Source organism: Trichosurus vulpecula, chromosome 7 (genome assembly GCF_011100635.1).
Source record: "Trichosurus vulpecula isolate mTriVul1 chromosome 7, mTriVul1.pri, whole genome shotgun sequence".
Classification (NCBI taxonomy): Eukaryota; Metazoa; Chordata; class Mammalia; order Diprotodontia; family Phalangeridae; genus Trichosurus; species Trichosurus vulpecula.
In genome coordinates, this window is record NC_050579.1 from 257,134,033 (window position 1) to 257,149,725 (window position 15,693).

Genomic DNA, 15,693 nt, shown 5'->3' on the forward strand with positions numbered 1-15,693 from the left:
GACCTAACAGTAAGAAAGTATTTTGGACAGGAAATTTTTCCTCTCTAATCTCACCATATAGGCATTCAAGTATTCTATTCTGTCACCAGTCCCTTAAACTAAACAATTTATTCCTTCTATAGGAATCCCCAATAGCTTCAAAAGTTTTTAAATATCCTTGCAGAAGGCAATAAATGAATTTATACTGAAGGTAGAATTCCTATTGCTCAGCTCTGAAAGAGTCTCCAAATCCTTCCCCAAAGTCTTATCAGTGCCCCCTTCACATCTTTGTTTCTGAGGGTATAGATGAAAGGGTTTAGGGTAGGAGTGATGATGGAGTAGAAGAGGGAGATGAACTTACCCTGGTCCTGGGAGTAACTAGAAGGGGGCTGAAGGTACATATAGATAGCAGGCAAATAGAAGAGGGACACCACCACCAAGTGGGAAGAGCAGGTCCCAAAAGCTTTACTCCGACCCTTGGAGGACTTGATTCTCATCACAGCCTGGGCGATAAAGCCATAAGAAATGAGAATGAAGACCAGGGGCACCAGCACAAAGAAAGCTACCAGCACAGCCAATGTGGCATCATTGACAGCTGTATTGGCACATGACAACTTAATCATAGCAGGCACCTCACAGAAAAAGTTGTTCAGTACCCGTTGCCCACAGAAAGGTAGTTGCACTGTTAGGACAACCTGAACCAGAGAATTTCCAAATCCACTGAGCCAGGCAGTGGCCACTAGCTGCTGGCATAATGGATGATGCATGATGACTGTATAGCGGAGAGGCTTACAGATGGCCACATATCGATCCAGAGCCATCGCAGCCAGGACCACACACTCAGTGCAGCCTAACCAATGGAAGATGGCATACTGCACTGTGCAGCCCCCGTAGCTGATAGTCTTCCTTGAGCTGCCCATGTTGAACAGCATCTGAGGCACAGTGGTAGTAGTATAGCAAAGATCCAGAAAAGACAAGTGACTGAGGAAAACGTACATAGGGCTGCTTAGCAGAGCATCCAGCCGAGACACCAATATGATGGCAATATTTCCCAGGACTGCTAGGATATAGGATACCAGGAGGATCACAAAAAGGGGCAGTTCTAGCCATGGCCTGTCAGAGATCCCCAAAAGGAAGAAATCCCCAGCAAAAGCCCCCAAAAAACTTTGGTTGTTACTTCTCATGCTGCTTCATATTCTGACACCTATAAAGAATCAAGAAAATCATAATGAAAGAAATCCCATCCAGGGGAATAATTTTACTTCTCTCTGATTTGCTACCTATGATTTCAACTTTCTAAGGATACACAAGGCGAGGACCACTCAGTAGAATTTGTCAGGAGACTTTTTAGCTAAAAAGTTTTCTTAAAGTGTCTGGAAAATAATGGTGCAAAAAAAAAATCAATGTGGCTTTTATTTAATAACTAGGAACATATAATTTTGCAAAACACTTTATATAACATTATCTTCTTTGAATCTCACTACTGCCATGTAATATAAATGCTACAGTTATTATGTCCATCTTACAGGTAAAGAAACTGAGTATCAGAAAGGTTAAGTGATTTGTCCATGGTCATACATCTAGTGAATTTCTGAAGTATAATTTAGACTAAGGTCTTCCTAATATCATATTCAGCACTCTATCTACTGTGATCGCTGCCTCCCTGGCAAGAAGCAGAGCAACGTGACTAGAGGTGAAGAGTGACAGAGAAGGAACTAAAAGTTTTCAGGGATTATGGAATGGTTATGGAGCATAAAAGCAAGGGGCATGAGAAAAGGGGTTAATTAATGACTCATGTTTTGGATCCTCCTCAGATTATTCCCATTTGGAGCACTTTCACAATCTCCAATGCAAGTAGGCCTTCATCATTGGCTCCAGTCTTGGAAAGGGTTCTTTGGTTAAACAATACACTGAGTCTATACAGCTCACCGCCCATTTTACAGAAATCTACAACCTTACTAACATGACTTTTAATTTACTGGTTATATGGAAACTGATCTGAAGAAAATAGTCATGCTTTGCTATTCATTATGTTTTCTAAGTTTTCTTCCCCTTGTCCTGGCCTCTTTCTAAGAGAGCTTAAGGTTATATTGGAAAATAAAAGGGAAAATAATTGCTTCTCTTTCTTTTCTACCCATAAATTGTAAAATCAGACAACTCTCCTCAGTGCTACTTTTAAAAGTTTATAATTTAGTTGTGATTATGAGATAAAAAGTAAGACATTCATTCAACATTTATTCATTCCACAAACGTTTATTAAGTGCCTTCTGTTTGCAGAGTACGGTGCTCAGTACTGGAAGAGATACAAAGCTTGAATAAAACACAACCCATTATAGAGCTGACAGTCACTGAATAACACAAAACATAAATGTCTATAATACACAATGTTAAATGCATCAGAGTTTGGTAAAACAGTGCTGTATGACACTCAGGGAGGATGTTTTATAGCAAAGGTGGTATTTGAGTTGAGTTTTACAAGGTAGGCAGGAATTTGACAAAAGAAGATGGAGAGGATAATCATTCTGGGTATAGAAAAAGCATAAGCAAAGGCTCATAAACAGGAAAATACAGTGCATTGGAGGAGGAGGGGATGAGGAAAGAAGAAAGGAGGTAGAATGAGTTTGATTTGCCTAAAATGTGGATTACGGAGAAGGAAGTAATATTAGACAAGACCAGAATACTTTTCCAAAGGTATTTTGAAGGCAATGAGTTTGAACAATATGATATGTAGCAGACAGTCACTGAAGCTTTTTTGCAAATATAATCCATGGTTCGTTACCCTGTGCTTGAGGTCTGATCTTCGGGCCTGACCCACCCCCCAAAATCATACTTTTTATTTGTGTCTCTACCCAGATTTTACTCTGAGAAATATCAGAATATAGCTTGTGTGTAAATCAAATCTAGCTGGTGTATATGTTTCTACATTTGTGAGTAAAAGGACCATATATTCCATATAATATTTATAAAATTATAAGCAAATTCAAGCATTTCTATAACATAGTGCAATAAAAAGATGATTGCATATGAAGCTACAAATCTACTATGTACAACTTGCTATTTCTTTTAAACATACAACAAAATTATTATGTAAATTTCTTTTTTTTTACACAAACATACATGGGTGCAGAATGGCCTTCATTCTAGTCCAAACAAAATGGGAACAAAAACACATAAAGAGATTCACAGAAGCACATAAATAGTATAGAAAATATGTAAAGGTTTCAGTGTCACATAAATGATTGATATAATTCTCATTACTCTATGGTATCACTTTCCATTCTTTTCTGAGGAAACACATGCAGTCTCCACAATTCATAGCATTATCCTATGTATTAGACTACCTATTGGAAGCTTCCCTTGAAGTTGCTAGACATGTACCTCCCTTCTCATCAAACTGGCACCGTCAAAATAATTCAAAAAAATAAAATAGTACAAAGTCCAGGACTACTGATGACCCATATTAAACTTTAACGTTTTCCCATTCTCCAAGTTTTGGCATCTATGCTTGTTACTCTTCTGTATGTGAGCCTAGTGTTTCTCAGGAATACCTTCTCTAAAAAAAATAAAAATCTAAAAAGGTTGGATTCTGGAACTCTCAGACTTGCAGTTGCTAAAGAAGTAACTAACCCCTAAGGCTAGTCCTGGCCAGGAAATCCCCCTTTTAAAACTAGAAGACATGAAATATAGGTGAGGGATCCTATCAGACCAACGTAGTAAATAGAGGGTAGGGGGTACCTTTAAGAGATGTTACAGAAGTGGATTGTTTTTTGAATGTTCTAGCATACTTGGTCAGTCCGGTGTTACATCACATTGAAGGATATTGTCTAAGATATTTATAGCAGTACTTTTGTGATAGCAAAGAATTGAAAACAATATTTTCACATTCCGATCATTTGGAAGTGGCTAAACAACTGTGGTGCATAAATATAATGGAGTATTACTGTTCTGTCAGAAACTACAAATATGTTGAATACAGAAAATATAAACTGATGCAAAATGAAGCCATCAGAGTCTAGAAAACAATATACATATTTGCTACAACATAAATGTAAAAAACAATCACCACAAAACAATAAAAAATAAAGTAACAAAATTACAAATAATAAGCTTGACCCCAAAGGAGTCATATGAGAAGACATCTTCCCCACCACACCCTTACTCCTTTGTGGAGTTAGTTCTTTGATATATTGATTAGTTTTTTTAAATTTGATTTCTCTATTTAAAAAAAATCCTTCATTATAAGAAATGGCTCTCTGGAAGAGAGAGGGAAAGGGATACAGCAGGAAATTTGATTGATGTTAAAAAAAGATAGTAAGAAAAATTTAGTTCTTTTAAAAGAAAGACAATATGCCCTAGAACCAAACAGTTCAAGAAAGAATATGTTGCTGGAGTAGAGATTGTTGGAAATCCAGAGTTAAGTGATCTGTCAGAGATCCATCAGATAGTGATAGAGAAATAAAATAAAGCTGACATGCACCCAAGATTTGGGGAGAGGTGATCTCAAAAATTAAGGGAAAGGACAGGTAAGATTCTAATATCCAAATGAATTTTTGAACCAAGAGGGGTGGTAAGTAATCAAAGAATGAAAGACATAGGGGAAAATTATTCTTGTGAGGCAGAAAACAAGCAAGGGACCCAAAGAGATCCATGTACCTGGAAGCAAGGGGAGGTAAATGAATATGAGTACAAAGGAGTATCACTCTGTCTGATAAGAATATTAGGAGTACTAGACCATAAAATGAGCTGAGGCTGGTGATGAATACTAAAAACAATAAAAAAAAGAATTTTGGGCTTGTTTCTGGAGGTGGTAGGGTGGGGAAGGAAAACCAGTGAAGAGACACCATATCATAGACACTAACAGATGTCAGTAAGAAGGTTGAATTATTCTACTTTTATGCTGCTTTTGTTTTCTTTGCCAAGGAGAATGACTTTTATACTGGGAAGTGTAAAATGACAATAGCTCCCAGGAAGTTTAATCTAAAGATAAATGAGAATATGACAACAGAGCATCTATCTGCCCTCAATGAGTTCAAGTCACAAGTCCCAGATGAACTTCAATCTACAATACTAAAAATACTGGCAGATATAATTGCTGAACCATGGACCATGACCTGCAAAATGTCCTAGGGAACCATGGCTGGTGGCACATGCCAGGCCCTGCTACTGGAGAGGCTGAGGCTGGTGGATGACTTGGGTCTGAGAGTTCTGAGCTACAGCAAAGATAAAGTCAATTAATATGGTGAAGCCTGAGAAACAGAAGGAGACCAGTCTGTCTAAAGAGAGGAGATATGACACAGTTTGGAAAAGGTTAAAGCTTCCATGCTGATATGTATTGTGTTCTGACTGCGAGTGGACATTGCCCTTCCAGCCAAGATAAAAAAGTCTCAAAAAGAAAAATTAGGGAACAAGAGAAATATTCCAGGCTTGAAGAAGGACAAATGTTTTGTTTTGTTTTTTTAAATGGAAAGAAGGTGGTAACTAAAAACTATACCCTAATAATTTTATTTCTATTTCTGACAAAACTCTAGAGCATATTATTAAAGGGATGGTTTGTATATATTTAGAAAAAGAAGGAGCATTAATTCTTAAAAATAAGTCAAGTTAAACTAGTTTCATTCTCTTTTTTGACAGAGTGTCTATCCTGATAGATCAGGAAAGGCTATGGTCACAGAATATTTATATTTTGGCAAACCATCAGACAAAACTTCTCATGATACGCTTGTGGACAGAATGAAAGAATGTGGTCCAGGTAATACTATAATTTGGTGAATTTAGAATTAGTTAAATAATTAGAACCAGAAATAAAACATTAATTTACCAGTGTTCACTTGGAGGATAGTCTTTAGGGGAATGGCACAGACATCTATATTTGGTCCTGGACTGTTCAACATTTTTACCAATGATTTTCATGAAGTTGCAGAAAGTATATTTGTCATATTTATAAATTACATTAATCTGGAATTGATAACTAACATGTGAGATGAAAAAAATTAGAATCTAAAAAAATTGGGCGGCTGGAAAGCAGGGACTAGTGTGAGCTCCCCACCGAGTCTCTCTAAAACCCTATAAAAAATGGCTCTGAACCAATTCTAGAACTGCAGAACCCACAAAACAGCAAAGGGAAGCAGGGCTCCAGCCCAGGACAGCCTGGATGGTCTCTGGGTGAGGTCTATCCCACACGGAGCTGGGATCGGAGTGGAGCAGAGCCCAGCATGAGCGGCGCAGACCAAAAAGACCAGGAGCCGGGCGGAGCGTACCCTAGCACCCTGAATCAGTGAGCTGCAGCAGTTACCAGACTTCTCAACTCACAAACACCAAAGACAACAGAGAAGGTTGGTGGGAAAAGCTGCGGAGTGGAAGTAGTTCGCGGTTTGGCTACTGCCCCAGGGGCAGCAGAGGTGGGGCAGCTACAGAACTACAGCTGCAGTTGCTTCCGGCCCCAGGCCCACCTGGTGGGAGGAATTAAGTGGCGGATCAGAGCAGGAGTGAAGAGCCTACTGAAGATCTAAGTCCAGTCCGGGTTGGGGGTTCTTGGGGAAGGAGCAGTGCTGGTGTGGCAGAGCTGGCGCATGCCCCCAACCTTGGAACATAGTTCTCTAAACTCTACAAGCAGTCATATCCGACTGAAAAATTCAAGGGTCAAGTTAGTTGATTGGGAATATGGCCAAGCAGTGAAAACACACCCAGATTCAGTCTCAGACTTTGGATTCTTTCTTTGGTGACAAAGAAGACCAAAACATACAGACAGAAGAAGTTAACAAAGTCAAAGAGCCTAGAACAAAAGCTTCCAAGAAAAACATGAACTGGTCCCAGGCCATGGAAGAGCTCAAAAAGGATTTGGAAAAGCAAGTTAGAGAAGTAGAGGAAAATTGGGAAGAGAAATTAGAAGGATGTGAGAAAACCATGAAAAACAAGTCAATGACTTGCTAAAGGAGACCCCCAAAAAATACTAAAAAATACACTGAAGAAAACAACACCTTAAAAAATAGACTAACTCAAATGGCAAAAGAGCTCCAAAAAGCCAATGAGGAGAAGAATGCCTTGAAAGGCACAATTAGCCAAATGGAAAAGGAGGTCCAAAAGACCACTGAAGAGAATACTACCTTAAAAATTAGATTGGAGCAAGTGGAAGCTAGTGACTTGATGAGAAATCAAGATATTATAAAACAGAACCAAAGGAATGAAAAAATGAAAGACGATGTCAAATATCTCATTGGAAAAAACACTGACCTGGAAAATAGATCCAGGAGAGATAATTTAAAAATTATTGGACTACCTGAAAGCCATGATCAAAAGAAGAGTCTGGATATCATCTTTCAAGAAATTATCAAGGAGAACTGCCCTAATATTCTAGAGCCACAGGGCAAAATAGAAATTGAAAGAATCCATCGATCACCTCCTCAAATAGATCCCAAAAAGAAATCTCCTAGGAATATTGTCGCCAAATTCCAGAGCTCCCAGATCAAGGAGAAAATACTGCAAGCAGCCAGAAAGAAACAAATTGAGTATTGTGGAAACATGATCAGAATAACCCAAGATCTGGCAGCTTCTACATTAAGAGATCGAGTGGTTTGGAATACAATATTCCGGAGGTCAATGGAGCTAGAATTAAAACCAAGAATCACCTACCCAGCAAAACTGAGTATCATGCTCCAAGGCAAAATATGGATTTTCAATAAAATAGAGGACTTTCAAGCTTTCTCAGTGAAAAGACCAGAGCTGAATAGAAAATTTGACTTTCAAACACAAGAATCAAGAGAAGCATGAAAAGGTAATGAAGAAAGAACAAGAAAAGAATTGCAAGGGACTTACTAAAGTTGAACTGTTTTGTTTACATTCCTACATGGAAATATGATGTGTATGATTCATGAGACCTCAGTATTAGGGTAGCTGAAGGGAATATGCATATATATATATATATATGTATATATATATATATATACATTTATGTATACATATATATGTATAAGTGAATGTGTATTCATGTATATATGTATGTGTGTGTATATATATATATATACACACACACACAGAGAGAGAGAGAGAGAGAGAGAGAGAGAGAGAGTGGGCACAGGGTGAGTTGAAGATGAAGGGAAGATATCTAAAAGAAATAAAATCAAATTAAGGGATGAGAGAGGAATATATTGAGAGAGGAAGACAGGGAGAGATAGAATGGGGTAAATTATCTCGCATAAAAGTGGCAAGAAAAAGCAGTTCTGTAGGAAGAGAAGAGAAGGCACATGAGGGGGGAATGAGTGAATCTTGCTCTCATCAGATTTGACATGAGGAGGGAATACCATACATACTCAATTGGGTATCTTACCCCACAGGAAAGAAGAAGGAAGAAGATAAAAAAAAGGGGGAATGATGGAGGGGAGGACAGATGGGGGTGGAGGTAATCAAAAACAAACACTTTCAAAAGGGGACAGGGTCAAGGGAGAAAATTCAATAAAGCGGGATGGGTTGGGAAGGAGCAAAATGTAGTTAGTCTTTCACAACATGAGTATTGTGGAAGGGTTATACATAATGATACACGTGTGGCCTAGGTTGAATCGCTTGACTTCTTAGGGAGGGTGGGTGGGAAGGGAAGAGGGAAGAGAATTTGGAACTCAAAGTTTTAAAAACAGATGTTCAAAAACAACCAAAAAAAGTTTTTGCATGCAACTAAAAAATAAGATACACAGGCAATGGGGCGTAGAAATTTATCTTGCCCTACAAGAAAGGAAGGGAAAAGGGGATGAGAGGGGAGTGGAGTGATAGAAGGGAGGGCTGACTGGGGAACAGGGCAACCAGAATATATGCCATCTTGGAGTGGGGGGGGAGGGTAGAAATGGGGAGAAAATCTGTAATTCAAACTCTTGTGAAAATCAATGCTGAAAACTAAATATATTAAATAAATAAACAAAAATATCATAACATAAAAAAGGAATCTAAAAAAATCTTGACAGGCTAGAATGGTGGGCCAAAGTGAATAATGCTAAATAGGAATAAATGTAAAGTTATATCTTGGATTTTAAAAAATCAGTATCACCTGTATGAGGAGGCATGATAAGACAAATGTTCCTGTGAAAACATGCTTAGAGGTTTTAGTTAACAGCACTCTTCCTCTGAGTCATGGTGTGACATGGCAGGTAAAAAGACTAAGATTTTTCTAGACCATATTAATGGAGGCATAGTTTCCACAATAATAATTTATTTCACTGTACTTACCTCTGGTCAGATTATATCTGTGGTGCTACATTCACTTTTGGGTGCCACATCTTTAAAAATATATAGGCAAGCTGTAATTCATCCAAAAAAGAGAAAGCAATATAATGGGAAAATTGGAAACCTTTGATTTTTGTCCCGAGTATCAGTAAAAGGAACTACAGAAGTATTTGAAGCACTGGTATATCAAAGAGGCATTAGGCTTATAGAAACCTGCTTACTTTCAATATTTCCATTTTAAACCTGTTCTATTCATCAAACTTGAAGCAAGGGAGTGAGTAATCCAGTAACAACAGACTTTTAAATTCTCTTATGTATACTAAGTTTTTTCCAGCTCTTGATGAACTCAGCCTAATCTAAGTGAACTTTACCTGGCCCTTAACTGTGTGTCCTTGCCTCAGTAGCTGTCTATATTGTTTTTCTGTTTGTCCTTTGCTTTAGAAACCACATGGTGTCTCAATTTCTGGAACAGAATTTTTTGGAAAAATTTGGAAAAAAAATCAGATTTTAGAAAAATCTGAACATAACAAATGTTATTAACTCTTACATAAAATATCTTCTTTATTCCTTTGTTGGCTTATCATGCCCTATAATTGTGGGTCTTCCCCAAAGTTCTGTCTTAGGTCCTTTTCTTGGAAATTTTATCACCTCAAGTAGATTTAATTACCATCTTTGTACAAATGACTTCAAGATTTCATATATATATGAATACATGTATACACACACATACATATATACACATGTATATGTACACACCTATACAGACACACATATATGTACATATACATGTGTGTGTATATATAGGTGTGTGTATATATATGTATATATATGTGTGTGTATATATATGTATATATATATATATGTGTGTGTGTGTGTGTGTGTGTGTGTATATATATACACACATACACACACACAGACACATCATATATGTTTATTCCAGCCTTTCTTCTTAGTGGTACCACCAACTTCCTATTAGACATTTCACACCTGGATATCCCAGTGAAACTCAACATGTACAGAAAAGAACTCATTAATTTCCTCCTCCAAACTCATTCTTTTTGAAACTTCACTACCACCATTCTTCCAGTCTGCCAGGTTTATAACCTCAGCATTGTCCTCTGCTCCTTGCTCTTACTCTTATAGTAAGCACTTAATAAATGTTTATTAATCAATAAATTGATTACTCTAATTGATTAGTCAGGGGATAAATCTCTCCATTTCTACCTTTTTAACATCTCTCACATCCAAATTCTTATTTCTTCATGCAACCTTCATTAAGAAGTTAAGAAGATTGTCTAGAAGATTGCAATAGCCTTCTAATTGGTCTCCCTCTCTCAAGGCTCTTCCCCACTTCAGTTGTCTGTCCTTCATTGTACTGCTGAAGTAATTTTCTTAAGTGGTCATTTATGTTATGCTCTTATTCAGTTAAGTACTCCCTACAGCTGAAACTCCTTTAAATTTTAAAGCCCTTCACAACCTTGCTCCAATCTATTTTTCCATTCTCATCATATATTATTCCCCCTCTTGTTCTCAGCAGTTAAGTGAAATGGAACTTCTCTCTGTTACTCACATATGGTACTCCCATTTCCCATCTTTTCCCTGGCTATTCCCCAGGCCTAGAATTCACAGCCTCCTCATCTGCACCTCCTAGAATCTCTTCCTTCAAGGTGCAGCTTATATGTATCCTTTCCTAATCTCCCAAATGCTGGTGTATTTATCCCCTTTAATATTTTTCTGAATGTGTGAGTATATATGACTTTATTGTCTCTCTTTCTGGAGTGTGAGCTTCTTTAGAGTTGGAACTATTTAATTAAATTGTCTCTGTATTCCCACTACCTAGTATGGTGCGTGGCTTATTGTAGGTCCTTAAAAATGCTTTTTGATTGAATGATTACTATTCAATGATGCTTATAAGATACTTTGATCTCTTAAAAAGTGGGGTCCATTTCCTAAAGAATCATTGGTCTTAAAGCTTAGACTGTCTTAATAAAGCTTTGAGTAGTTTTACTTCTCAAACAGAATGTGCTTTTAATTCCACAATAGACTTGTTCTGCTTAATCCTAAGGAACAGAACTAGAACCATGGGTAAAAGTAGAAGAGAAGCAGATTTAGTATGGAAAAATTTCTTAATCATTAGAACTGTCCAAAATGTACTATTCAGAAGGGAATAAATTTACCTCTCACTAGTAGCAGGGGCTGGATGATTGCTTCTTATAGAGGGAATTTGTGATTAAAATCAGATTGGAATAAATGGTCTGCAAGGTTCCTTCCAACAATGGATTCAGTAATTCTATGAACATTCTTACTAAATTAATTCACACTTAAAATCAAAAGGCAATCTGTTTTGAAAATTCTTAGAAATCTCACTTATCATTAACCTTCACTTTTTTTAAACTTGGAATCTATACACTTGAAGTCATATCTATGTGTTCATTCTCACATGCATAATGAAATGTGCAACTGAAGACAATAGGCCATAAAACATTTTCACCTCAAATATACATTTAAAAATCCCTTTTTAATGTCAATTGAAATTTTGCTTATTCTAATCACCTAAAATTTATTGAGTATTCATGGTACACCATTCAGAGATAAGAATGGACTTTTAGGAGGATTGATTTATTTAACTGTTTCCATTTTTAATGAATAATATAAAGTTAAAGCTTTTTGGAAAAGCAGAATATCATAAGATGGCTTGTGGGAGGAGAGTTTTCAACACTCTCCAATGCATAGAAATCCTGAGTGTCTTGATGATTTGGGAAGGGAAGAAGAGTAAAGGGGAGGGCAGGGAAGGTATGTGGGTAGCTAAAAGCATGTAAGACCAAGACTTAGTTCTAACTTCACCAATAACTACCAGTATGACTGAATAAGTCCCTTTGCTTCTCTAAGCTTCAGGTTCTTTAAATGCAAAATGAAGGGGTTGGACTAGATGATTTATAAGTTCATTTCCATCTCAACTTTCTATGAGTGATTCTAGAGATAAGGAGGAGAGGGGGGAGAAAAGATGTGGAAAGAAAAAAATTTATAAGAGGGAGAAAAGAGAGGAAGATGCAGACAGAAAAAAAAAATCAGAAGAGTGAAAAGGGTTATGGAAGGCATTCAACAGAGTTTTCAGCTCCATTCCCTACACAAGTTAAACAAAATCAGTATCTACAACAAAGCAAAGAAGGTATTGTGGGATCCTAAAATCAGGGTAACAACTCTTACTTCCCTTGTTCCAGCTTTTTTTCTCCCCAGCGCTTTCAATTTAGGGCTTAGGTAAAAGTGAAACAAAACAAAATAAAATAAAACTTTGGAAGCAACTCACTTCTGTTCCTTTAAGCAAGGTACAAGCAGCCAGGTCTCCTGGCAGTAGAACCTCCTGTGGTGGAAGAAGAAAACGCCCTAGATTACTGCAAAGCCAGCTCTGTTTCCAAAGGGTTTTCACAGCAGAAACTGTGATAAAATTTGGGGAGAAAATATTCTCTATTTCCATCTCCCCCTTAGCACAGTAACAGGGTATCAATGGATAAGGATATGTAAAGATGTCCAGCTTTAAATTGAAAACCACGAAGATAAGGGTAGAAATCCTTGGAACTAATGGAAATATTACCCAGTTCCCCAAAGCATTGGAAAATTTGTTAGCTCTGGGGAAGAAAGGCCTCAGTTCATTCTACTGAGGCCTTAGGGATCACAGAACCCCTTAATACAATTAATCTTGAGGGTTTAGGAGTCCAGAGTAGAGTCAGGGATAAAAGTCCCTATGGTAGTATCACTCAGTTCATAAAATAGTTCTGTTTTCAACCAATGTCATTATTTCATCTTAGACATCATAAATTGAATCCTCCCCTATATCAGATGAGGTTTGAGCTCTGTTCTAAGATGACTACTTGGTTCCAAATTTTGGAAAAATCAATCTAACCTTAGAGTGAGTTCAGATTTCACTAATATGGAAACTAAAATCTAATCTTGGCTGGGCTGAAGCTGACCTTTATACTAACTATTAAGAAAGAGCTCATTAAATAAATTGAGTGTAAATAAGCTATAAGGGGTAATGCTTAATTAACCTAAAAGTTCAGAAAAAAATTTAAGACCTTATTTATAATACTTATACATAAGTATGAATTCCATTTGGACCATATGGGTCTATAAGTCTGACTTTTTACCCTTTAACCTTTTTATTTATTTCATAAAATATTTCCCAATTACATGTAAAAAAACTTTTACAATCTTTTTTATTTATATTTGAGTTCCAAATTTTCTCCTTTCCTTCTCTTCTCCCCCATCTTTGACAGGGCAAGCAAATTGATGTTGATTATACATGTGATGTAAAACGTATTTCCATATTAGCCATGTTGTAAAAGAAAACAGACCAAAAACAAAACAAGAAAAATAAAGAAAGTTTTTAAAAGTATGCTTCAATCTGCAGTCAGAATTCATCAGTTTCCTCTCTGGAGGTGAACAGCACTTTTTATTATGGGTCCTTCAGAATTGTCTTGGATCAGTGTCTTGATTAGAGTGGCTAAGTCTTTCACAGTTTATTATCCTTACAATATTGCTGTTATGGTATACAATGTTCTTCTGATTCTACTCACTTCATTTTGCACATTATTTAGTCTTCCCAAGTTTTTTCTGAAACCATCCTGTTCATCATCTTATAACACAATAGTATTCTGTCGCAATTATATACCATAACTTGTTCAGCCATTTCACAATTGATAGGCATCCCCTTTACTTCCAATTCCTTGCCACCACAAAAAGAACTACTATAAATATTTTTGAACAAACATGTCCTTTTCCCTTTTCTTTGATTGCTTTAGGATACAGACCTGGTAGTGGTATTGCTAGGTCAAAGGGTATGCACAGTTTTATAGCTCTTTGGGAATAGTTCCAAATTATTCCCCAGAATGGTTAGACTGGTTCATAACTCCATGAACTTCATTAGTGTCCCAATAGTTTTTGTCTCCTCTAGCATTTGTATTTTCCTTTTCTGTATGTTAGCCAATCTGATACATGTGAGGTAATATCTCAGAGTTGGTAGTAATACACTACCAACAAAACCCAGAAGCAAGAGATAGAAAGAAAAAATCAATTTAAAAATGTCAGACACTATAAAACACGTAGCAATCTTCCTGACGAAACATACCCAGGTATTATATGAACACAATTACAAAATGCTTTGTCTTTGATAATCCCAAAATCCAAGCATTGGGGTTAGGAACTCATCATCTGACAAAAATCTCTGGGAAAACTGGAAAGCAGTTTGGGAGAAACTAAGCATAGACCAACGTCTTAAGCTCCAATTACAAAAGCTTATTAATGCATGGAGAGGTAAGGTGGTTCTCAAAACAGAGAAGTTTAAACAGATTATTGAAAGTGAAAGGTGAAGTTGTGATTTTTTTGACTGAGTAGAAATCTAATTTTTAAAATTTTTTTCATAATGACTTAGGCTTTCCAAACTGTTATTTGTCAGAAACTTTAAAAAAAAACTCAATGATTTAAACATGTCAATTCAAGAAAAAAATTGTAACATATTTAGGTTAAAAGATAAAATTGAAAGTTTTACTAAAAAAGTTAACATATAGACGAATAAGGTGGCAATGGTTCTTTAGAAATGGTTACAGCTACAGATGATTTTATAACTGAAAATAACCTTCCCGAAGATTTAATTGTAAGAGTTATAATTGATCATCTAAAATACTTGCCTTAAATTTTGATTCTAAAAAACTAAGTTGGGTTCATAAACCATACTCAACTGAAGTCAAAAATATCAGTCATCTCCATTAAATAATTTTCCAAGTTAAGTGACACAGGTTTAAAACCTTTGTTTCCTAAAAAATCGTTAAATGAATTTTAGGTTGGGATTAGACAGAATTTCCAACAATTTCTAAAATGGTCCTGAACATACTTCTGCCATTTTGTACTATTTATGCGAAACAGGGTTCTCAGCATTGATGATTATAAAATCAAAATATCAATCAACTCTGAAAATCGTTGAAGATGCTCTGCATCCTGTAGTATCAAATACTCCACCAAGATTTAATTCTTTATGTAAAAATAAACAAGCACATCCATCTCATTAGTATGCAAATTTGCTTTTATCTTTAATAAGTGGTAAATTATATATATATATATGTATATATATATATACATATATATATATACACCAAAGAAATGTTTTAAAATAAATTTCTTTATGACTTATTGTGGGTAAATGTTTGATTTGTATACCTGTTTTATATACCTATATATAGCATAAAAATTTCTGAGGTGAAAAGGAGTCACGAGTAGAAAAAGTTTAAGAAGCCCTGGCCCAGACAATAGTTTACAATTTGATGAACAACCTTCAGTGTTAGTTCATTAATACATATATAGCAACCAGATGTTGCAAGTGGACCGTGACCTGGGCCAAACATTTTTAAAAGGAAAATGAGCTGTATTGCTCTTAAGTAATTGTATGGTGCTATTTATTGACTCAAGTCTTAGCATGAAATGAAGGGTCATATTTTAAACACTGTTATTGCTAAG

General features: G+C 36.3%; 1 protein-coding gene across 1 annotated transcript; it reads right to left on the reverse strand.

The window, feature by feature from the left end:
* Window positions 1–206: 206 nt before the first annotated feature.
* On the reverse strand, window positions 207–1,163 carry LOC118857921 (olfactory receptor 2B11-like). The gene has a single exon (XM_036768384.1). The coding sequence runs from the start codon at window positions 1,161–1,163 to the stop codon at window positions 207–209; it is 957 nt and encodes a 318-aa protein (XP_036624279.1).
* Between the last annotated feature and the right edge of the window lie 14,530 nt (window positions 1,164–15,693).

Bases quoted from the DNA above. Each gene is read 5' to 3' on its own strand.
- LOC118857921 (XM_036768384.1), bottom strand. From the start codon at position 1,163: ATGAGAAGTAACAACCAAAGTTTTTTGGGGGCTTTTGCTGGGGATTTC.